Raw genomic sequence first — 26,237 nt, 5'->3', positions numbered from 1 at the left:
GTTGGCCATGCTTCCAAATATTGAATCAACATTAACAGCCACCTTGTTGGGCTCGGCACTTCTCTCTTTGCAGTGGAGGATGGTGGCTTAAAGCTTCGTAGCATCGAATCGGCACATTACGTACGTCACGACTCACTTGAACAGACTCCACGGCTCCAGGAAGCAGTCAACAGCCAAGTGTCCTGCACCTCTGTACGAAGCAAATAACGTAGAACAAGAGGCTGCTGTTGGAAAGAAGCTAAAACTGCTGTAATATGATCTCTTTCTTGAGTGTCCATGGAGCCTCACAACATCTGAACTATGAATCTTTAGCTCCTCCAGAGTTACGCTGAGTCTCTGTGATTATTCCAGTTTACATGGATAATGATGTCTTGTCAGGTTTGTTTTGGGAGGTTTGCTTAAAACCTGACGTTGCATTAAACCTCTCCACAACTTTCTGCCTTACTTTTCTGCTGTGTTCCCCAGTCTTCATGTTTGTTCACTCATGCTGCCTAACAATACTCTGAGGCCTTCACGGGACAGTTGTGTTTATGATGTTTATATTGAGATAAAAATACACACTGACAATCTCTGTTTACACAGTTGCAATGCATTTTATTTAGACGTATTCGAGTAAAATGGGTTAAATATTGCTTCTTACTTCAGAATTATATGCTGTTTGTTGGTGTGTCACATAAAATCCCCATTAAATACAATAAAATTTGTAGTTGCAACCTGACAAAATGTGAGAAAAGTTCACTTTTCTTCTTTTGCATGGCATTATACCTTCAGACAATTACTCTCCTTTCCATTTTCCCTTCTTAGTTCGCCTTTAATATTTGCTGCATTCTCTAATTCCTGTGATGCTTTCATCAAAGCAAAGTGACACCCATTAGTTGAGTACTGACATAGAAAACTTTTTAGCACTCTGCTTTTGATCACACTGAACATGCAGAAGGCTCTTTGAAGTGTGGAGAATTACTTAGCCAGGCGTTCGTTTGCTTTGGCTCTGGGTTTGTTCAGGCTGCGCTTCACTGCTGCCAAGGTCAATTTGTAAATTTGAAGTGCAAACAACCACAATCTACAGATCTGTGGACTGTCTGCATAGAAAAAGGAAAAAAAAACTGATGTTGCTACCAGTGTGCATTTACATTTTCAGAACCAGCAAAAATAATGATTGTTAGAATTATACTATAATGCAGGCAACATGTTATAATGGAGGGACACTTCTCACGTGTTGGGTCTGCAACCTTTCCCTTAATTTCAAATTAAAGTTTATTTGTACAACAGAAACAAGGCAGTTCAAAGTACATTAAGCATAAAGCACTTTGTGTGTATTGATGATTTTAACGATGACTCTTGACAAAATGTGATGTTTGTTACTGGTTTTCACAGCTGTTGAATATATGATATGTTAATGATGTTTTTTATGCTTTCATGATGTGAAGCACTTTGAACTGTTATGTTGCTGAAATGTGCTACACAAATGAATGTGATTTATTCATAAAAAACATCCGATAGTCACCAATTGTGAAACAAGTAATAGATATTATATTTTATCAAATGCCATCATCAGAATCATCAATGCACATCAAATAAGCAGGTGGGTTTTTAGCATTGATTTAAAGGAACTCAGTGTTTCAGCTGTTTTGCAGTTTTCTGGATGTTTGTTTCAGAACCTTTAATCCGAGCTTTACATTGAGCTGAGGCTTTCAAACTACCTAAAAAATCCCAGTAGAAACTGTTACCGGTGTGTTTTTATGTTGATGCTGCACGCTAAGGCAGCACTCATCTGTTGAATTAAATCAAGCAGAAGTGAAGCTTCGTATTTCAGTGGTAGGACGCCTGTTAGCAGACCTTCTGATGGAGGCCTTGCACTGCTGGGATTTGTCTGTGTGCTACCTACTGTAGCCGAGCCGTGGGGCCTCAGGGGTGGGTCCAGGGAACCCAATCTCTTTAAACACAGAAGAAAGAAAGCTTTGTCCCCATCTTATTTAAGGCATTTAAAACCCTGTCTGGAGCTCAGTCGTCCTGTGCAGTAAAATCTATAGAGCTCATTCATCATCAAACTTTTGAAATCCAACAAGTCATGCCGGCACAGAATCGAAGGGTATTTAAGTTTCCCTTTTTTTTAACTTTTATTTTTTTTGGCTGTGTGAAATATCCTACATGATTCAGATGATTAGGGGAAAATGCTCAACAGCTCCACAACTTAATCCACAGAAACTCACAAGTGGACTCTGGAATAAGGAGTTTCCTGATTCTATTTTTAGAGTTTATACTTATTAAATGGACATCAAGACTCTTTCATTTCCTCTTATTTGCAACAATTTGTTAAAAAAAGAATAAATAGACAAATGTTTGAAGAGAAAGATGTATTTAAAAAATGATTCAAATAAATTACAGAAGGGCAAACATGTAAGTCTGTTTACCAAGTAAGATTTGATTCACACAGAAACGCAGGCTGAAGCCCAGGCCACGTCCAGTGATGAAAAAACTCATTCTTTGCCATCGTGCACATCATAATTCAACTGCACCATTAGCTGTGACCTGAAGTCATCCATTTCTAGTAAAGCATTTGATCCAGGCTGAGGTCTGGACTTTGACTGGGCCGCTGCAGCACTTTGATTAATCTATAATACTTTGGCATACAGAGTTCATGGTCAGTTAACCGACTGAAAGCTGCCAAGGTCCAGTGGCTACAAAATGAAATTTAAAATCATCACCCCTTTGCCACCACAGCAGGCAGTTGGTGTGAGCGTTTTCTGCTGATACGCTGTGTTAATTTTCACCAGCATATCAGCAGGGAAATTTCTCCACTGTTAAAAGTAACATTGCTGCAGACATTTTGCGGTTTATTCAGCTGAATCTTTGCAAACATTTTGGATCAAAACTGGGGTAAAAGTTTTATTTTAAGATGTTTAAAGAACACGTTGCATGGAAGCACAAAATGATCCCTAAATTAATTAATCGATGCATTTACAACTTTTCCAGCATTGACTTGTTCTTTAAGTGGGGCAGTAAGTAAAGAGGAATTATAGAGCGTTGGTGCTCTCATCTAATTTTATTCTTATATGGTGACACAGTTTCTGAATTCCCAGTTATTCCATTATATATATGGAATGTAAACTGAAACACTTGACAGCACCCACAATCCTTCTAGTATTTGTAAAGGTTAGATGCTCCAAGAAGCTTGGGATGTTTGTGATGAATTTTACCCTCATCAGGAATCTCTGATGTTCAAAGAAAAAGTCCAATCTGCAGCAGACCATGACCTCATTCCAGCTCTTCTTCCTAGGCTGGATATTGAACAGACTGCAGGGAGGCACAAACTAAGCAACTCAAAAATATTGGCAAACTATGAATAAAAATGTGCAGCATGTCCTGAAAGCTGCAGGCATTCTTACTCATCATAAAAGCTGAAGCAGCTGGAATCACACAGTGCTGTTAGGAGTGTTACCTTTCAAACAGCAGGGTGTCATGTCTGACTGGTCAGACGGTCTCACCACCGCTTCCACCTTGCAGCGGCTCTAACTCATGAAAACATCCACGTTCCGCAGCCGGCTATAAGCCTGCCGAGAGCCAAAGTTTAGCCGGCCCTGTAGGGAATGCTTGAGAGTGGATCAAACGAGGCTTTGTGAAGGGAAGCTGACCTGCAAGCATGCAGTCGGTACGTGATGCAGAGTTCGTGCAAAGCCGGGCCCATTTGCATAAATGTCTTGAGAATGATTGACACTACATAACATAAAACACAGTCTATAGAGAGTAGAGTTTTGGCAGCACTGTTCTGCCACTGTTTGGCTGGTGAAGAAAGTTGAACTGATAAATGAAAGTCATGTGTTTGCATGCTTTCACGGTTCCTCGGAGAGCTCTGTCATCATTATTGACTGGGATATTTTCCATTGATGCTTACGCTTTAGCTAACAGGGAGCACATTTAGAGCTGAAATTACATTTTAGTGGCTTACAAAACATTCCAGTATTACAATAAGCAATTCATGCCATGCAAAAGTAGCATGTGCCAATCTGTAGATTTTTAATTTGCTCAATATTTCATTGATATTCTAAACATAAACTCTCTGTGCTACATAAACTTAAGAGATGTTTAGTGGTACCAACATATGGTGCATCTGGCTAGCAGACATTACTGTTGGTCCAGAGGGGAAGATTTAGTTCACATTTCCATCTGTTAGAAGCAGATGTTTGGTTAAAAGAATTTATTAAATGAAAGCATTAGTGTTATTGTTTATGAAAATTGTTGCAGTGAGGAAAAGGTGAGCAAGCAAGTCAGATTATCAGTTGTTAAATGAAAAGACAAAACATTTATTAGTTTAACGACGCAAAAGAGGACTGTCATCAAAATAATGTCGACATGGAGGCAAGATTTCTCTGAAGACCTGATCATTGAATCAGAGGAGGTGATCAGCTCCTCAAAAAATACTTATACAGCAATCTTTTATATTACAACTACAAAATTTGTTACATTTCATTGGGATTTAGTTCCCAGACCAATACAAAGGAAAGCAAAATTGTGAAGTGAAAAATTATACAATTTCAAAACTTTAACAAATACATTTCTTAAGTGTGGCATGCACACGTTAGAATGGGACCAACTTTTGCTGCACTTGCTGCAGATTTGTTCATCGTGGGAATGGATTGAACTCTGCACTCTGGTTTTCCTCCCGTCTGTACATTCATCTCACCTATTCTTTAAGGGTGACAGGGGAGCTGGTGTTTATCTCCAGCGGTTATCGGGCAAGGGGCGGGGTCGCCAGTCCATCACAGGGCAACACAGAGACACACAATACAAACAACCATACAGACACACTCTTTCTCCCAAACGCAATAGAGAAAGATTAAAATCTACTTACAAGAGTGCGGGAGGAAATCGGACTACCTGGAAAGAACCCACTCATGCACAGGGACAACATGCAACTCCATGCATAATGACAGCCTTTGTTGCTCTGAGGCAACACTGATGCCAACTGAGTCAGTTCTAACTAATTGACTTGATCTGATTTAAACCGTCCTGTTGTAGGTCTGACTGTACTTTGTTGTCCTGCAGCAACATAAGCATCCACTCTTGTTCTTTGCAACCTCTAACAGGATGAATATTATTTAGCTCTGTCCATCTTCCCATTAGCTTTGACCAGCTTCTCTGTCTCTGCTGAGAAAGGAATCCCCTAAGTATAACACCATCATCACCGTGCATCCTGATGGAGATGGTGTGGTAAAGTTTAGACTGAAAATAGGTGATTTTTTTTTGCACTCTTCCTGAAAGTCCAGATTTATGGAGTGCACCAATAGTACCATGCATAATATTTTGTGGATCTCTGTAGCATCTCCAGTATTACCATGAACCTCTTGATTGCTTCTCTAATGCCCTCCTGCCAGGCCTGTCAGTTTAGGTAAATGGCCATGTTTTGGTAGGTTTGCTCTTTCCATTTTAGGAAGATGGTTTGGACATGCTGAACAAGATGTGTAAAGCTTGGCATATTTTTTTTCCAACCCAACTCTGTCTTATTTTTCACCACAACTTTTTTTCCTGCCCTGTCTGCCAAACTTCTGGGGTCTTTTACATAACCAGAGTATGTGTACTGAGATTAAAGTACACACAGATGAACTCTATTTAGTGAGGAGGTGACGTTCGTGTATCATAATAAAAGCTGGCTGAATACTGAGTGCTGAACTTCACTGCATTGTTTGAAAAATAGGATCAAATTGAAATATGTCATTGAATCTGTCTGGATTATTGGATGATTTCCCCCCTCGTCCCCCCCTTTTTTTTTTTTTTGCAAAGAACCTGTAAAATTGAACTGAATACAAACACATACTCTTCACACTTTTCAAACCGACTTTTATTTTTGTTTTATTTTACGATTTTGTGCTATTTTTGTTGACGTTTCACTTTAAATCCCAATAAATAGATTAAAGTTTGGCTTTGATAGAGTGAGAAAAATTACTTTTGCAAGTCACTGTGTTTGGCTTTAAATGACTTACTTTGAAATAAAACAAGTGCAACCTTTTATCTTTTATGATTCCCCCCAGTTGCATAATTGTTGTGCAAATGATGCAGTGTTTCCAGTCGTTGTGTCCAAAGATTTCAATTGGTGTGTTGTGGCTTTATGGCCAATAAAAAACAGTGGCACCTTTGTTAAAGCCATCAACTCTTGTTGCAAACCATGCACACAAATGCCCCTCCATCTGCAAGCCTTAGGTGTAACGGTGTGTGTTTGTGTGTGTGTGTGTGTCTCGTCAGCGTTAATCTGCTTGTGTTTAGCTGCTGGTTCCCACCTAATGGTTCCTTGTCAGGAGCTCATTCCAGTAATTATTCTAAGCACAAAGGATCTCCATTCCTCCTCTCACCTACCTGAAGACGGATGGACCGAGAGACTCGTTCTCACCAATATTGCTGCCCCCTCTGGGATGCCACCCGCCCAGCCTCTCATCAGCTCTCTGCCTCCTTATCCTATGTACGGCAAGAATGCAATTTGTAACACTCTGTCCCAGCCTCCTTATTTCTCTCCTTCTCCTTTCGCTCTCTATCTGGAGGTAATGACTTCCATACGTTTTCATATTGCAAGTGAAAGGGGGAATGGTCTGAACAGAGGAGAGGGTGGAGGAAATCTATAGATGAGCTTCTGTTAAGTGTCTCCATATGTCCAGCAGCCAGCGCCGGGGAGGAAAGAGGCTTGGCCAGCTCGGGGGAAGAGGAACTGCCTCGGCTGTTTGACTCCTTTCCACAGCGTGATAACAGACAGACGGTGTCTGAATCCACCCAGCTGCAGACTTACACCTCTGCTCCCTAGTCTGCTGCGCTCACAGTAATTCTATCCAATGACTCCCACCTCCAGCTTAGTGGGGGGAAAAAATGCCTTTGCTTGCAACCCATGGAAATTCTGACCAAGATGAAAAACTGAGAAAAGATACAGTAGCTCGCTTTTCCAAGCCATCTGAACATGTTTCGGGCTTTTTTGTTTTTGCCTGAGAGGATTTTTTTCCATGCTCAGCATTTCATTCGCGCTTCACTCAAGCACCTGGTTGAAAGGAAAACTCTTGGATTGATATTGAAACTTTGATTGCTCAAATATTTCCACTTTGTCACTGCTTGCAATTGTGATCCTCTCAAACCACCAGCAAAAAAAAAAAAAAAAAGAAAAAAGAAAAAGTCCTCTTTTCTCCTGTGCGTTAAACTCCCTTGCATGATGCTAACATTTCAGATTCCTGATTCAAAGCATTTCAGGAAAATATGTAGATAGAGCGGTCATCATTTATTGAAGGATTAGGAAGAAGATAATCCACATGCAATAACTTTACCTGCAACACAGACACACTAGGCACCTTTACTCAAACCAAAAGGACCTGCCAGGCTGAGCTGTACAGTGGAATGAGAATAGCACACGTGTAGCATGTAGCATTAACTCCTCCTTTGACCAAGGGTCTTCCAAATCATCCACATGATCATCATCACCATGTGTCCTCCTAAGTCATGCTTTTCTTTGTTTGCAGGGCCCTCCTGGTTCTCATGGAAACCCTGGTCGACCTGGACCGCCCGGAGTGAAGGTGAGGACATAAGTGTCTCCGATTACGTTAACACAACATTTTGCAATACGCACCACATTAATGTGATCCAGATTACTCCTGCTTAGGTTTTTTTTTTTCCCAAGTTGAAGATGAAGCTGATTGCAGTTTGGTTTCAGGTTCTACAATCCAACTTGAAATTGTTCTCAAGTCTGTCATTCCTTTGACAATATGGCTTCTAATGAAAGCAGTCTTGTGCTCTGTATGCAATTATGGTTATAAATGACAGGATAATACTGGGGAATATTTTTATTCCTCCTCATCAAAAAACAAAGAGAAAAAAACTGGAACTGATCATATTTTTCTGACAGTAAGCATTTCCTTGTTTTTCGTGCAAAGGACCACAATGACGCTCTAAAATAATTACATCAGGGTTTTTCAGGATTGTTTTAGTTAAGCAGTTGTTTTAGTCTATTAAAACATTGCTAGCCCATTTTTGTAAATACTCTTATGTGGACGTCTCTTGATCTGTGTCCAGTAAATGTGTTGTACATCTGTCAATATATGCGTGCCATGCAAAATCTGACTCAGAACTGTATGAGAAAATTAGTCAGCTCTTGGGAAGAGTAACATTGCTGCATGTTTGTGCCGTTTGTTGGATATCTTACCAACAGGAACTGCAAACCTTTATTCTGAACTATATAGTCAGAACTGAGACAGATCAGATTGTTTGTATGATCGTTGAATCATGAGATATTTATAACTTATAGAATGATCAGCTTTTGATTTACATGATCAATTAAACACTCTTGTCTGGATTTTATAGCTAAATCGCTGTCTAAAGTGTTCACAAGCTTTTGAGACTTTAATGTGAAAATGTTACCAGAAAATAACAATCAAATATGTCAGAGAGGAAAATGTAAAAAGTAAAAAAGCTGTAATAACCTTGCATATAGGTGTGCACACCCTTATACTAATATTTTGTTCAGTTAATCTGATTTATTTAAAACATCCTATCTTGTTTAGCTGTTTATCTGTTTGATTTTCAGGACTGTCTTTTATTGAAATCAAAGAATCAAAGTGATGTAATTGTACATAGGTATCAGTCAGGGGAAGGAAACAAAAAATAATTGCAATATTACAACAACCTGCTGTGTTCTTCTTTAGTCTGAATGAAGAGGTAGGGTCACAGTACAAGAAAGAACCCTTTTATTTAAATGAAAACATAGTTTATTTGTTAAAATCTCTCACAATGTGTTATGGTCCAAAGGAACCAAACTGCATGTGTTGGGCCATAATCCCAAATAGTGCTACGTGTGTTTATGTAGATCTGCCTCACTAAAAAGATCACCACTGAAAATAAAACAGGGTATTGCTGTGGGGGTCACCTTTCTTCAAATAAAATAAATTTTTTTGTTAAAGTGGATTAAATTATGGAGAATTCAAAATGCTGCGTAGTTTTGACTCAAATCTTTTTTAGAGATCTGCTTGAAGGCTGAAGAAGGTTTTAGTATTGTTTTTATCATGTAAGTGTATCAAAAATAATGGGTTTTCTAGAATGATCAATATAAGATATTAATTGTTTCATTAAATGTAGAAAATATGTGGAAATTATTAATCATGACTTAATTTTTTCAGATCCCAAAAACCTGTAACTATAACAGTGGTGTTTAAACTTTTGAGAGCCGTGGCATTTTTACATTCTGCCTGCACCAATGCAACAATTAAGATACTTAATGTTTAAATTAGTTCTAATAGAGGCTAATTCAGTTTGTCCTTCATCTGTTGAAGTGAGAATGACTTCCACTGGTGTCTCTAGTTAACGTGTGTGTGTATTTTGATTTGTGTTCTTGCATTTTGAAACATCTAAAATTTAGTGCCCAAAGGTTTAGCAAAAGTTTATTGTGTGTGAACATCTAAAAACTCAGAATATTGTGGTTCCAAGCCAGCAGCAAATTACAGTTGCACTGGTGTTGTTTCTTCTTTTAAGGTTCTGTTGTCTTGCTAAACCGATTATTGTTCTGTTTAGGGATATTTTGAATGGATTTCATGCATTTTGATGCATGCATATTCTTGTATCTCCTCCTAAGTTTGGCTTCTCTGTTCGCTGCTTTTGTCCTTGGAGGTCATCATTACCTCATCTTGTTCTTAATTCAACTTGGCACCGCTCGGTACTCCTCGACAGCAACTCAAACTCTTTTATATACCCCTTAGTTCTCTCTGTTCCTTGTTGGATTCTTGTTGTTCTCTGCTTGTCTGCCTGCCACATTTTACTCTCTCAGGAAATCCATGCTCTACACTGACCTTGTATACTGTGCAGTTGGAGTCTTCTTCTTTTTATTTAGAGCAGCCGTAATATTCAAGCCAGAAAGCATGCAAGGAGTTGAGAGAACACTGTGGTTTAAAATGCAGTTCAAATGACTTGCCTGTTCTTGATTCACTAAAGTTCAGGGAGTTCAATGATGGCATTGTTATACCAAAATCACTAACACCTCTTTTAAAGATGTACAAAAAGCTAGAGGATTACATCTGTCCCAGTAAGTTTATTTTGTCTGTAATATTGATCTGAGTCAAAGATAAAGGGTTTCTCTATACCTGCAAATCATTGCTTCATTAAAATTAGTCAAATTATATTTTATTTATTCTAGAAGAGCAAGAAGCTTAGAACTGAATTAAAATAACACACTGCATTTCATCAGCATTACCCTATTCACTCCCCAAGAATGTGGTGGGCACTGCTGTCTCTGTCCGTTTATGACCTCATCAGAGTTTCTGCAGGTCAGCGTCAGTGTGAACCTACAAAATGGTTAAGAAAGCTACAGAAATGTATCACCTTAAACATGCACTGCTTCATAAAGTTTGTATTCACTCCCTGTGGAGCCGTTTGCTGAAGCGCTAGGCTAATGTTAGCAGGCTTTTTCCTTGTTTTGATAACAGATTCATAATCTGTCTCATTATATTTTTAAGGTGACAACAATAAACTTGAGTCTTTTAGCTTTTTTCGGTCACTGTTTAGGCTTTATGTTTAAACAGGTTTGGTGAGTTTTTTTATATTTATAGTTTTTTCTTGGGGAACACCTGCCTTACTTGAATTTATTTATTATTACTATTCATTAGTAGTATTAAGATAATAACATATTTTTAAATGAGGGCAGTGAGGCAAAATTTTTGTCTTAAAACAATATCTGGTTAAAAACGGTTAAATCAAACTTTTTAAATGTGTTTTTGATAAAATAGCCTGGATGTTATACAATGTTATATGGTATAAATGAGGAACATTTTCACAGCAGGAGCCTTAAACAGGATAAACCAGATATTGTAAATGAATAAAGGAAAGGAGCCTCTTTCCGTGTTTTTGTGTCTTAGTCATCCAGTGTTTGTGATTTTGCTCACTTTGCATTTTTGTGGTCAACCCTTCTTGGCTTTCTGTTGCTTTCTGAAAAGGTCATTCGTTTCCTTTCTGGGAGAAACTAGCATTTTAGCTTTTTTTCTGTCTCACTAATTTGCATGAACCCAACACAGCCTGTATTCCAGCTGAGCACTTCTGTCAACAGGGAGGCATTTTTTAGCTCCATAATATTTTAGCCTGCCATAAGAAAGAGAACGGTCCTCTAGACAATATCACTCAGTGAGTGATCAATAAAAAAAGCACATTACATTTCTGCTTTTCAAATTATTTCTGGCTGAAAAATCACAATTAGCAGGTTCTTTGGGCTTATTTAAACAGAATGTGCTCTTCTGTTGTTCATGGATATTTGCTAAGCCAAGCAATAAAACCGTGACTTGATTTAATTTGAAGTATTTGCACACAATTTTCAAACTGCAAACTGTCAGCTTGAAGACAGATCTCTGGATTTATAAAACTGACCCACACAAACAAAATCGTATTGTGTATTAAAAGAACTTTATCTCCTAGATTTCATTATTATGTAATCATGATATATTTTTGACTGGGTCATTTTTCAATTATCTGCTGCTATAAGTAGGATGTCTTGCAGTTCAGCAATGCTCTTTCCTTTTCCTGATGATAGTTAAAAAAAATGCTGTGCAAGACTTCCAACATTAGGAATATTACTTTATAACCTAATCCTGCCTTAAGTTTCATCACAACTTTATACCTGACATGCTAAGTGCTGTCTTTGGTTTTCAAAATGCTGTTTGATCACTCATACAAACTCCTCAGGTTTCCACAGACGAGAGATAAAATTACATACAAGTCAACTCTTTTTTTTTTATCTGAGGGAATTGAATTATTTATTTATTTTGTTTTAAGATATGAGAGAAAAAATCCACTGAATACAAATACTTGCCACAGTGTTTTTTTTATTTGGAAAATTAAATTTTGTGAAATTCTTTACTGGTTTGTGTTGGTCTGTTTCAGAAAATCATAATGAAATGTTTTGAAGTTGAACTGTAATTTCACAAAATGTTGAATATTTCAAGGCTTCTAAATATTTGCAAGGCATTGTAAAAGTTCATTGAACAACTGCATTGACAATGATTGAATTACGCAGGATCTTTAGATACAAATGTTTATTTACCTCTCCTGACATAAACATTTTGGACAACATATTTGAGCTGAATACCTGCTAGGAAAACAATGAAGTATGCATACGATTCGAAGCTTTTCAGATTTAGTTTTTGTTGCAACTTCAGTTTTGTTTCTTGACATTTATGAGTAAGGTAAACACAAAGTGGGGCAAAACTGTGAAGTATAAGGAAAAGGGTGTGCAGTTTTTAAAATTTTAGACAAATGCAGTCTGAAAAGCATTTATTTAAAATCTGATGGTGTTTGTTTTCCATCAAACCTCTCAGGCCTTCGTGGAACAGCTGCTGTAGTGATGTTAAATTACACACAAATGAACATCTGTAGACAGTTTGTTGCATTTATTTTATTGAGTGGCGTTAGAGTAAGGGGAATTGATTTCAAGAGCACTTTTCCAAACCTTTCAGTTTTTTTTCAAGGAATACATATATCTTTTAAATCATTTTTCTTGCATTTCACAACTATGTGTTACTTTGTGTTATTCTGGTGGAATTTCATGCAGAATTTACAAAAGCAAATCGGGATGAATGGAGATTTTTGTGTCAGTTTCATCAGCCAAAGATAACCCACTCATGAACCTTCTCAGCTGCAGGATTGTGTGAAATTCATCACAGTACAGGACGGTGAACTTCCACAGTTGTGTGATTTAATTCCAGCCAACTCAACCCTGTAGCGTTTTTATTCGTGTTTCTGCTTTGCGATAAGCACTCACACAGGAAATGGTCTGGTCCTCCTCGGAGCTGTTGTGTTGTAATTGCTCAGATTACAGGGAGGCTCCTTCACCAGACACACTGGACCTTGAATGCTGACCCAGACCGCTCGGCCAGGATTCCCACTGCCTGAAAAGGGAGAAGAATGTTCACCATTACTCCCCATCTCTTCTTGCTGGCTTGTTGTAAACTGAGTTACGGGAAGGAATAAACTGACTGCTCGTTTGTGTAAATACAAGCACTGGACTCCTCCAATAAGTACAATGAACTCATTACACTGTAACAGTGTCAGTAGAATGTAAACAGCAAAGTTTCCTGCTCCTTCTCACAGGAAATATTGTTGCAATGCAGGGAATATTCAATAAACACCAGCTCCTGTTTGAGGAAATATGTTGTAAATTTTGAAAACATAATAATTCTTTGTTGTTTATTTTGTAGGGACAAAAAGGAGATCCTGGAATGTCACCTGGTCAAGCCCAGAAAGGACAAAAAGTATGCAATGGTACCATCTTTAAAAAAACAACTTGACGTTGTTATGACATAATGATGGTTCGTTGTGTGTGACCTAATTGATATTTCCAGGGAGAACCTGGAATGATCGGCCCACCTGGACCGCCCGGCCAAGACGGACAAAAGGTAAAAACATTAAAAGTTAACAGATCTTATGTGTGAGTAAGATTTCTGAGCCTAGTGATATAATTTCAGTCATAAGAAATGAATGTTCTGCTTGTTGAAGTTAAGTGAACATACACTGCGAAAGGAGCTGGTGTGGAAGCTGAATGATCATAACATACGAATGAACGATCACACCTGTAGAAAGTTTAAACAGGATTTGCTGCCTCACATGTAATACTGTAATACATCGTCAGTATTACAGGCCTCTGGTTTTCTAAAACATCTCAACTGAAGTGGATTACTGGGTGAAAAGTTTTACCCGCCGTCTCCAAACGTTATGTCACTCGTTCCTTGGAGAGCTCTCCTCTGAAAAGTAGGACAAGTTTGGAATGTGTCTCAGTTCTGTGATGTGATTCTTCTCATGATGTAAAATATTTGACTTTCTCTGCATACTGCTGAGTTGTTGCTGCAGAGAGAGAGAGAGACTTTTTGCAGCAGTGTCCTCCACGGTGTTATTTTGTCGCTGGCCTTTTCCCAAGCCCTTCACAGTAATTACAGACATCAATAGAGGATATGCCTGTTGGGGTTTTCTACCAAGCATTATAGGAAATGACTAATTTTGTTTTTGCATTAAGGTTTTTTTTTTCTAAATTAGTTTTTTTAATTATTCATCTTTTTTTGCTTACCTATGTGTAAAGAAGCTCAGTTCTTACGAAAGTTGAAAACCTTTTTAAAAGTAACAAAGTTGACCAAAGTCTTTGTTAGTTAAAACACATGCAGTAACAAACATAGTAACATTTATAAAAGGAAAACGAGCAAAAACATAGAGGACAATACATAAAATGCCTGTTAGGAGTCAAACATAAGTCCCAATAAAAGCTGGTGTACATTAAAAATAAGTTTAAAAGTCTGATTAGACTTTTCAATATCAATTGTCAGGTTATTCCAGAGTCTCTTTGTTTAGATTTCAGCTGTGCTGAGAGCATCTGGTTGGTGATCCTGTGCTCCTTTAGGGTCAGACAGGTCAAGCAGCTGGACCAAGCCGTCATAAACCTTAAAGTAAAACAAAATAACGAGACGATCAAGTCCAAAATATGGAGTATTTGTTAAAATTTCCTAAAGCAAGAGTGTCTTTCTTGTAACTGTGCCCCTCTGCTTTTCTAATTTTGAAAATTTTAATTTCAAATCTGTCTATAAACATTTCAACTACAAGGATATAAGACATAGTTCTTCCAAAAGGGAACCAGATGATCAAATACAGTATTCTTATGTACCCTGTTTTCACTTAGTGTTTAAAAATGATGTGTTATCCAACCACTGACATCTTGTAGACAGATAAAGAGAGCATCCAAGATGGGGAAACAAGCATATGATTTAAAAAAGAAATAAACCTGGATGTCATCAACATAAAATAGAGTACTATATTCCAATTTTTTCTCTCCAACTAAAATAAACAAAATAAATCATCTTGGTTCTGCTGAAGATTAGCATATACCTCCTTGCTTGCAGCTGTGTTTTCTCGCAGTAATTTAGTTTTTTTGGATTATTCCCTGTGACAGAAAGTTCCTGTAAAGCTAAATCTTGCTGCACCTGAAGCATTTGCTCTGTAGTTGTCCAAGCAGCCAGTAAATCTCTGGACCACTTCCACCTGATAGATCTCTTACACCGAGACGTCTAAGTCCAGCAGAACGATGAGAAGGAAGAGAGGTGAGGATGTTAAGTTGTTAACCACAGGAGCAGGATTTCCAAATACAATAAATGTGTGTGAAGCACACTTATACAGCTAAATGAAGGTCACAGAGGGTGAAAAATATCCAATTTCAAAGAGAAATAAATCTGAATGTCATCAGCATAGCAATCAACAAAATGTTTGCACTTCCTGCTTTGATTTGATTTGATTTGAGTTGATTTATCAGAAGTTTTAGTTTATGTATTCTTAATCAGTTTGTTGAACATTTAAATGAATATTTCTGCAAGAATGTTGCTCATTTTGTTGGATTCCTATGGTTGCTTGATTTTACACAGAATTCAAATTTTCTAAAAGATGCAGTTTAAACACAGAAACATTCCCTTTGATTCTCCTTCTCATTAAAATGCTTTAATGGTTCTCATTAAAATATCCTCACTCACTTTCTCCCAATCAAATTAAACTTTTTGTTTTTACAGAGCTTTCCTAGCTGGTAAAATACGCTGTTCTTAAGTAGGTGAAGAGTTAAAGCTCTTCAGACATTTGGTTATTTTTGCCAGTAGGCTGAGAATTGAACTGAAAGAGTCTGGTGGATAAAATGAGACAGAAGAAGGGAAACTTTCAATAAGAGAAACGCAGATCTTTTGCAAAACAGCATAAATAATTATGACTGAAACTAAACTTCTTTTTAATTACGCTGGAGGGTTTGTGTCTTTTGAAAGCTGCTGTCAGAGTCAACCCTGAAGGAGACGGAAGCAAATAAAAAGAAAAGGTTGTTGTGGGGTGAGGATTTAGATGCTGCATCCGTGGTAATTAAAACAAAAAGCATGACAAATCTTTGTCATTAGCTTTCTGTTTTCATAGAGAAACTTTCTCGAACTACTTTAAATGTATCCTCAGCATAATGAGGTCTTCGTGAGTTCTCCAGCCATCTGTTACGCAATCAGACGTTGCTGACAGGAAAAAAGTTCTTCCATTTAAGAACGTAATGGGAAGCGTTATGTTAAAAAAGAAAGAATTGCGTCTTGCGTTATGACTCATGGAACATGGAACCATGGGAAAAGGCTGATAATCTCCTGAGTGATTCATGGTCAGCGTGGACCTTTACTGGACATGGAGCAGCTTGTTATTGCTACTACGGTCCTGTCGGCTGGGTTTCTCAATCCACTGTTACAAGCCTGCGTTAGCCTGTAAGAATTCAACTTTGCACAAGGATCAGCCGACAGCCATTCAGCGTATTACAAGTCTTATCCAGCTAATTAAAACAAGACAGATCCACTTGGCTCTGCGCAAGGCCACCAGACACCTCCTTGCTTGCAGCTGTTTCTACTCTCAGGATTTTCTTTGTTTAATCATTCTCAGGCACACAAAGCCCCCCAGAAATCGGAGTATCGCTGAAATTCCACCAGATGCAGATGAAACTCAAGCATTTGCTTTCTAGCTGTCCAAGCAGCCAGTGAAACTTTGACCCAGTGCAGCATGATAGATCTCTTATTACTGAGTTTTCTGCTCAGAAAGTGGCCCACTGCCAAAAAAAAGTCTTTCCTCACTGTGGGAAATGTGTAACGATGTAATGGGAAGGTTGCCGGGGAGTCATTCAGTGGTCTGAGCTGTAAAATAGGAAAGGACTCGTGTATGTGTGAGTGTGTAAAATTCAAACACTGTGGAGAATATTACCAATTCTGGACCATAGAGTCCTTTATACAGCCAGCTTCAAACTTTGGCAGACTGAAATAAAACTGTATTTTTCATGAGGTGTGCAGTTTTTCTTCCCTGTCCTGCTCCCCAGTTTTGCAGAGTCAAAGCTGTGTTTGCTGATTGATTTATGAAAGCGAACAGAGAAAGGCCTGCCTGTTGTGGCTGGGGGTTTGTGTCACATTGAAAATAAAAAATCTGTGTAAAGAATAATGCATTATTTGTCTGACAGGTGTAGTCTGTTTCTTCTGCTGTAGACGGGGGAGACAGTGAAGCTGGCCCAGTTTGCTGCTGGCAGCAGGGTTGCTCTTTTGTGATTCAAATCGATAAACAGCAGCTTGAAGTTGTTCACATTTTGTCACATTACAAACTCAAGCTTGAGTGTGTTTAGGGGGGATTCATGTGATCAGCCACTGGCTCATCTGCACATCTAGAGACAGAGATTTTTGACTATTTATCTTTTTCAAAAACAGATCAAGCTGAATCAGATTTATTTGAGTGTCTAAAACAATTGTTTTCAAGTGTTGCCAGACATTCGGCCAGACTGCATTTGAACTTTGACTGGTCCATTGTACAGGATTTGATCTTAATTAGTTAATTATAACTCTACCATGTTGGCTGTAATGTTTAGTTTGTTTACACTTTGTTCCACATGTTTGCTGTGTCTTCTACATGACTTGTGGCAAACTTGTTCATCCTGTGGCTTTCATTCAATGTTGGCTTTCTTGCCACTCTTTAAAATTGCCAGACTTGCTAATTATTATGTTGATAGACTTTGCAGCCCAGAGTTGCCACCAGGAGGCACATGGTGACCTAATGATGCTTTAACCTTCACGGCTTCCTCCCTGAACTGTTTGCTGTGTTCCTTGGTCTCCATGATGCTAATTGTTCACTAATGTTCTCCAATAAATCTCTGAGGCCTTTACAGAACAGCTGGACTAAAAATGAGATTAAATTACACACAAGCAGACTCTACTCAGTAATTAGATGACCTCTGAAGGCATTTGTGTTCACCGAATTGGATTTAGGATTATCAGAAAAATTAGGGTGAATACAAATGCACAACGGCTGTTTAGATTTTTAATTGAACGGAAGTGAATACCTTGTAGCATTTTCCTTTCACTTCACAGTAATGCACTCCTTTGTGTTGGTCTGTCAAACAAACAGAAGTGCAGTTGTAATGCGTCAGAATGTGTGTAAGTTAAAGTGACGGGAATCATTTTGCAAGGTTCTGCATGCGCAAATGAAACCTTTTTTCCCCCTTTGTTTTCTGCTTCACATTTGCTCACAAAAACACTTTCTAGCTTTCCAAATCACTGCATCATTTTACCTGTTTGCAGATAAACAGCCAAAAAAAAAAGAGATGGACTGTGTACAATTTGACTAAAGTAATTAAAATTCTTGGCACCTTGAAAAGAAACAAAGAAAATTGTTGCCTACTCTTTCAGTGTGAGGAAAGTGTGGAATCACTTGTGAAGCTCTTTTAAAAGATTCAGGCCCAATTTCTTGTTTTGGCCTTGCACCTCCATTTCGATGGATTACAGTGCCTCTTTTCTTTTGGGGATCAAGGAGAAATGGTCATTCGGCTGTTTAAATGGGCCCACAACATCCCGACCCAAGGACTCCTTTCAAGAGGGGCACCTCATTCTTGTCAAGAGGAAAAGTAAGGCCATGTGGGATTGGTTATTTTTTTTATACTCTTAGCAAACGCTTTGAGTATCTTTGTGTTGTAAATGGCTTTGATTGGCTGATATTGATCTATTTTTTCAGTTAAATGTATTTTTGCAGTGAGTAACTAAAAATGAAATGACCTTTTATCTTATTCTGAGAGATCGACCTGTCAGGATGATTTTTCTCAACAGCTTCCTGCCTGTCAGTCTCGCTCTGCTTCAGACTTTCAGATCTGCCTCTGTGTCCATCAATATTAACTTTCGCTGTGAAGTCAAACTATTTTCAAACCAAACTTACCTCTCAATCAGCACCATTTTACTGTGAAAGGCTGAGACAGCCATATGGAGGGAATAAAAGAGTGTTTTAGAGCTTCCTGGCCTTCCATAAGCACGCCCGACATATGCTTCCTCTTCTTGGAAGCAAAGGCTATTAGACTAGAACAGCTTGCAGCTTATATAAACTATCCTGCATGTTGTGTGTCTGTTGAATATGATGAATAGGATCAGCTGAGTAAATGCTGATGTACTTCATCATTTAGATCAGCTGGAGGAGTGACGTGTGAGCTGCACCTGACTGGACTTGCTTGAAATAACTCCATGACGTTGGTGTCATAAGTACAACAAAATTTTTAAAGGCAAGTTTATGCTTCTCAGGCGGCTCAGCTGCAAATAAACGACGCAAGGTTTTATCTGAACCTGCAGTTCACAATGAGTCTCTGTAGATATCAGAACCAAGTCGAGTTTATTTGTATATTTCAGTGACAAGACAGTGCTTTCCATCATAAAAACATCAAACATGAGTTACAAAACAAGCAATAAGCATTATATTTTGTCAAATGCCATCATCAAAATCATTAAGCAAATGTACTATGAATCAAAGGGAACTCTGAGCAGGTGGGTTTTAAGCCTTGAGTTAAAAGAACTCATTGTTTCAGCTGTTTTCCAGTTTTCTGGAAGTTTGTTCCAGATATTAACATGCTGCCCAAGCTAATCTGATAAGTGGGTTTCACACATTCGATGTGTGAAAACATGCAATATGTGACAGAGCTAATGAATGTTACAAAGATGATATGACTTGAGATAAACAAAGGAATACTGAAATGGCGGTTTAGGTGTTCAAACTGTGTAATTTTACTCCTACTAATAATAATACCAACAAAGAAGAGGTACAGGATGGTGCACTGTTGCCTTGCAGCTAAAGTTGGGTTCTGATCCTGGCCTGAGGTCTTTCTGCATTCAGTTTGCATGTTCTCTGTGGATATTTCAGCCACCCCCCACGTCCCAAAAATAGCATATTAGGCAAATTGGTCTCCACTTATTTCCCTTGGGAGTAAGTGTGTGTATATGGTTGTTTGTGCTGTGTGTGTGCCTCTGTGTGGCCCTGTGATGGATTGGCAACCTGTCTGGGGTCTGCTTTACCTTTGGTCCAATGACAACTGGGCCCTGCATGGATAACTGGGTGTAGATAATTGATGGATGGAACAGTAAAGGCATAACAGAACATCTGGAAGTCCTCGTAAAACATTTGCTGCTGCTTTAGAAACATCACCAACAATTTATTGCCACAGGGAGCATGAATGCTTGGTATGCATTGTCCAAGTGGTTCTTTCTGTTATTCATACTGATGACAGCGGAATGACAGTGCAATCCTGCTGTGAATTTACCTTTAAAAATAAATACCTGCATGCAGTGGTGGAGAAAGTACTCAAAAAATTTACTTAAGTAAAAGTACAAATACACAGTCAAAAATGTACTCAAGTAAAAGTCAAAGTACCACATTAACATTTTACTTAAGTAAAAGTAAAAAAGTACTGGCTTTTAAAAATACTTAAGTATTAAAAGTAAAAGTACTTGCTGAATACATAACCTAATCGCTAATATCATTAAGTGAACTGATCATATTTAATTTTAATACATAAGAAATGTGCCATTTTAATGAACAATGCCACAGATTAAACATGTTCTTATTGTGTTTATCTGTAACAGTTTATACTTAGATATGTGATTCTATGAATCATAATTTCAGGGATGGAAACATCTTGTCTCCTGTCCTAACATAGCATGAACTTCATTAGTGACATTTATTTAGAAAGAAATCCAACAGAAAGGGGATGGAAAGAAGGTGGGTGAGGGAGAACATGCAACCAAGGAGCCACGTAGCAGAGTTGTAGTCAAGACCACTGAACCCGAGACCAAGACCAGCGCCCTGTGCTACATGACACAATAAAATTAAGTTTATCAAAATTGGTTCTCGGATTGATCTGAAAGATCCACATTCCCATAAAAACACCTAGATGTTAAATACTTAGAGCTGAAATTTATTTAACCAGTATCAATTAAAACTCATTTCATTCTGTTTTGCTTTCATCGCTGTGCTACAATCCGCAGAGGTCTCCTGCTATCCCTAGAAAAATAACACCCTGGACGGTTGCCTATATTGCCCATGTCAGAAACCACAACTGAAACATCGCAATTAACGGTAAATATTCAACTATGAACACTGTCCAACGGCCCAACAAGAAACCAAGCAGAAGGAGCACCGTGACTGTTCTTGCCCTCCCTCCCCACTGCGATGTTTGCCACCATGACAGGAGACGAAATCAATCAATGAGCATGCTCTGTGTTCATTCAACTTTTACTTATTCGGCGATTAAATAAACGTGTGTATGTGTTAGCTACTGCAGTGTACACAAGAACCCAGAGAGGCTTCGGTCCTTAGGACTTAGTAGAGATTGGTCCAGAAGAATCGGATCGTTCCTGAATGTCATATTATACTATATTGCACTTTGGTCACAGCGTTGTCCCATATATGCGACACCTCAGTCAACACACAATGGCATGAGTGACAACTTTTTTTCATCGCAGATGCAGCATGTGTCTCAGTCAGTACAGCTAGCTTTGCTAGCATCACGTCCACAGATCTTACCTTTTAAGTTTTCCTTCCAAGTGACGCTAAAAGTTGCACGAAGTCCCCACCGTCTGTGAAAGCGAAGCGTTGCTGATTTTACATGTCACCATATCTCATGGTTTATGCAGCGCTATTATATTACTGACGATTAGACGGATATCCACCACTGCGCATGTCTGGAGCTCCGCGTGCGAGTAAAGGTGGAGGCGATGGGTGACAACAGACAGTAAGTCATTGCTTGGATTTTACGGCGCCACCTTAAGTCCCTGAACGTCACATTTTAACGGACAAAAAGCTCAATGCGACGTGGATGTAACGAGTAACGCGACGGTTCTGTAGAAATGTAGTGAAGTAGAAAGTACAGATACTTACTGTAAAATGTAGTGGAGTAAAAGTAGAAAGTATCCATTATTAAATCTACTTAAGTAAAGTACAGATACACGAAAACTGTACTTAAGTACAGTAACGAACCACTGCCTGCATGCAGCCTAAATGAGAGAAAATGGCCCTCTATATTTGGAAACCCAAAAAGAGGAGAAAAATTCCCCATAAAACATGCAACATATGGAAAATACTTGATTTTATTGCTGGTAAGCACTTAAAAAGTGTAATCTAATAATAAAGGCAGATGTATATTTCATAGGGTGACACACTGAAACCAAGTTTAGAACAAAAGTGCTTAAGGAGCTTCTTTTTCTACAATGAAATTGAGCGACTAATAAGCACCAGCTATGACTGTGACTTTCCATCCTGTCACAAATCCTTGAGCTTGTTTACATTTTCCTAGCGTTTGGATCCATCAGTCATGTTCTTTTAAGAGCTGACACCTGCTTTGCATCCAGTACTTTTAGATATCTCACCTCACACTCATGTAAGAACATTTTAATATTATCCTCTTTAGTACAACCTGCTGACAGGAGTGCATGCTTTGTATGACATTATTGTCTACATTGATGCTACTTTTCCAGCCTTTTGCCGCCTGTTGTTTACTCGATCTGCCGCTGACAGGCTGACACAGCTGGCGGCTAATGACTTCACACTTGAGAGGACAGCCTTGTTCATTCCTCAGAGATAATTTCACATCTCTATCTTTGCTACTTGTGAGCCTTGATTGGAAGAAGATTAATATATTTTATAACCAGCTGGTGGAGCCATTGGAGATCAGAGGGTGTGAAGATGACCATTAAATATCCTTCTGGGTGTCAGGTGTTACTGCCTAATTGGTTTACTGGCTTTATTAATTTTAAACAGAGTGCAGAGGTGGCAGTTACTAAGCAAACACACCAATAGCTGAGCTGCTACAATTAAAGTCGGTATAACTCCTGTGTGTAAATAGTAAAGAACTGCTTTATTAAGGACTGCACAGTCAACACAGCTGATAAGTGGTCTATTAGTTTAGCAGCTGTTAAATTTGTCTTACCTGAGCAGCGTTGTAAATGCATCTCTCCGTACTTTAGTAAAATATTTGTTAGCAAACAGAAGTTCCTCTTTTCTATGGAAAAATGTAATTTTTCCCCCATGCAGTGGTGACTGCGGCACTCGTGAATACAAACCTTACTGCTGTGTAATTCATTTGTTTGATATCTTAAATGTGTTGAATGAGAACAGGAACAGGAACAATTTAAGCTTCTAAACTGATTTTAGATGCAAAATGAAGTCCAAGTTTAACAATTAGAACCGCAGAGTTCTGGTTTGATGTTCAGCAAAGTGTGATTTAGATGCCAACTGAACTTCTTAAATACTTTTTGCTGCCAAGAAACAAGAAAAGAAATCCAGTTGCTCTCCTTCAGTTCTGCTCTGCCTAACATTAGGACATTAAAAGGGTTGATTAGAGATTTGTGTATTTACAAATGAATGCACTTCACAGTACTTTTGTAAAAAAAAAAAAAAAAAATGAAGACAATTCAGACTTGCAAACAGCTAAGCTATATTTTTTTCTTCATCAACAGGGACAAAAAGGCTTTTCTGGTCCTTGTGGTCATCCGGGCGAACCTGTGAGTAAGCTTTATTTCAACTGATGCAAAAGGTGCGTCAACTTGTTGCAGACGCTCTCTGCAACAAGAAAGCAGTTGTTGCTGCTGTGAATGGAGACGTCAACACAGACGTGACATGTTTAATCCCTCATCTGAAGACCTTCTGTGCCTGCAAGAGAGAAAGCTGATCTAAAAGAACCACCAGTAAATTGTTACAAATTTAAATTCAAAAATAAGTAGCTTTTAAAAAAAAAAAGAGTCAAATCATTCCGACAAGCTATATGTAGTTCACAGGCAGTTGTTAGTATCAGCAAGAGATTTTTGGCTGAAGTACAAGTAGGGCAAATAGTTTGAACATCAAGAGTCATTCCTCCTCCATAACATCCTCCGTCTCTTCTCACCACTTTCTAAACTTTGCCTAATCTCTCTTTTAAGGAATGTGCTGTCTCACAAGCAGAATAGGAAGAAATTTATCCTTTTATTTTCTAACTAAATTATATATTTTAGCTTAATTATGTGTTTTAAACTTTTCCTTTTAAAAACAGCTCCTTCTCAGAAAGGTTTTGATATGCCTTGGTAGCCAGCTCAGTTCCTGCCTGCTTAAGTATGTTTTTTGTGTATTTTCTTTGTGTATTTAATAACCTAATATGTTCATAAATTTTTACTGGATCACTGTGGAATAAATTACATGTTTTTCCATAACCTGTGGCTCTTGGACAGTGTGTAAGATTGTAGGGTTTGGAGCTAGACAGAAAGGCAAGAACATGCTGGGATTTGTTGCAAGGCAGGGGAATTTTTTAATTAATGGAAAACCGGATCGGGAGCCAACTAACATGAACAACGACTGACCAGATGTTCCAGGGTCAGGCCGGATTCTGAAGATGCTTTAAAGGTACAGCAAATGCTCACTGGCAGCCCACCGCCGACCCCACAAAACGTGACATCAGTCTTCAATATAGATACAGAACATCATTCTTTGCTTGAACTTACAGATTATTTTCCGGAGCCTGCAGTTAAGGGACTTTAATGTTTTATTTCTGTAATTCGAAGGTTACTTTTCTGGGGTTTACAGGCTGTATAAAAAATCCGTTATTAAATTATCCGTGGTCTTTTGCCCCTATGTTTAAATCTTTTGCTGTATAAACGTTGTGTTATTTCTTCCATTTGATACTTCAGAATTGTTGTGCCTCTTAACGCATGACTTGCTCGGTTTTAAAAGGCCACTGAAACGGCTGAGACGTAACTGTAGCCAGCGTATGTCATAAATGTGGTTCGCTGTGTGTATACTGTAAGAACAGCCTATAATTTGTGGCATGCCTTCACTTATTGACTTTGTTTAGTTTTTCTTATAAACAACATGTAATATTAAACATTCCTCTCAGAGAGACGCATTTACTTTGGTCTTGCCACAAGGGAGGAATGACTCATGTGTTCATCTGTGCATTATTGAAGATAAATGGATGAAAGCCAAACTGGTCCCACAGTAGTCGTGCCAGCAAGTGACTTGACCACATTGTAATCTCACTTGCTGTCAGATTAAATAGTCTGAGTGGCGATCTTTGTTGTGGCGCCTCAGAATTGACTTGACTAAACAAAAGGCCTTTACTGAAAGTTTGGAGAGTTTAATGGTGTAATATCGGCAACTGCCAATTGTTGGAACACAAACACGTCACTTATTATTATCAAGTTTTATTTCTACATTTGCTTGTTCTCTGATACTGCAGTCAGGCTGAAAGAGAAGCTATCTGCACATAAAAAACAATTTTCCAGAGAAATGCTGGCTCCTTCTGCCGATCAGCTGCTCCTTCTTCTTTTTGTTTTCCACCTTGATCCTTGTCCTCTTCTACCTCTGACTTCTGTGCTGCCTTTGTTTCCACAGGGTGGGCAGGGAGATGACGGAAGCCCTGGGGCCAAAGGCTATCCTGGCAGGCAGGTGCAGTAAATCTAGTGTTGCGGTGCTGATTGAGCAGGGACAAGCACACACACACACGCACACACACATGCACACGCACACACACACACACACACACACACACACACACACACACACACACACACGCACACACACACACGCATAGAGTGAATAAAAGTTGGTGATATTTTATATATTGGTATTTCTTCTTGAGACTTTTGTGCTTCCTTTGGCTTTTCAAAATAGTTTTTTGATAAGTAAGACAAAAAATAATAATATTGCTAAAAGTCCTAGCAATATTAATATGTAAGGTATTGTTTAGTACAACACAAACAAACTATGCTTAAATTATCCTCTCACATAAATATTGATCATATTTTGACAACTCCAAATAAAATGTTTCCAGGGTTTACATAAAAGGAACAAGAACCAGAGCAACAGTGCTGAGCATGAAATCTCTCCCTGGAAATTCCAGGACTTGTTAGGAATGATGTCAAAGGTTTCCAAAGTAAGCGCTACCCTGAAAGGAAGAGAGTAATAAAAGTGTGACTAATGCCACAGCTCTCTGGGCACAAATAGGCTTCCTCTGTCCAGTTCGAACTGTGGGCGTCATCTCCTGTTCCAATTCGTTGTAAAGTCTTTAACATAAGAAGTCAGAGCGGTACAGCTTTACAGTTCCTTAACATTTCATTTATGTTTTGTCTCAGCTTTAAGCAAAATCCATTAAAAACGTTTGGATGACTGCCGACATCTTTCAAGGTTATGATAAAGTTTGGGCGCAAGTCTCTGTGCTTTCTGCTTCATCGTGCACAAACAGTAAAATGTAGTGGATTAGGTTTTAGCACCCCCTACCATTTCTACATTATGAATCACTCAGGCTTTTGTGGTCATCATTATGATACTCTGGTGAGATGCATTGAGCTCAGGATTTATGTTTTTGATTGCAGAGAGAGAATGGTGAATTGAATTATTGTATTTATAGGTAATAAAGTTATAGATGTTGTAAACTGCAGTCATAATTA

The 26,237-nt window shown here is 38.5% G+C and overlaps 1 protein-coding gene across 1 annotated transcript in view; it reads left to right on the top strand.

The window, feature by feature from the left end:
- The window catches only part of col27a1b (collagen, type XXVII, alpha 1b), an 83,866-nt gene that overhangs the window by 11,872 nt on the left and 45,757 nt on the right, over positions 1–26,237 (top strand). The window contains exons 5-9 of the mRNA XM_088008446.1: positions 7,488–7,541; positions 13,194–13,247; positions 13,338–13,391; positions 23,280–23,324; positions 25,183–25,236. Of these exons, the coding sequence (XP_087864572.1) occupies positions 7,488–7,541; positions 13,194–13,247; positions 13,338–13,391; positions 23,280–23,324; positions 25,183–25,236 (261 nt within the window). The remainder of the gene's footprint in view (positions 1–7,487; positions 7,542–13,193; positions 13,248–13,337; positions 13,392–23,279; positions 23,325–25,182; positions 25,237–26,237) is intronic.

The sequence above is a fragment of the Poecilia mexicana genome, unplaced genomic scaffold (genome assembly GCF_051168715.1).
Source record: "Poecilia mexicana isolate PSO_F unplaced genomic scaffold, ASM5116871v1 scaffold_9, whole genome shotgun sequence".
In the NCBI taxonomy this organism is placed as follows: Eukaryota; Metazoa; Chordata; class Actinopteri; order Cyprinodontiformes; family Poeciliidae; genus Poecilia; species Poecilia mexicana.
The sequence above is the reverse complement of the archived record's forward strand: the minus strand, read 5'-3'. Positions and strand labels throughout refer to the sequence as shown.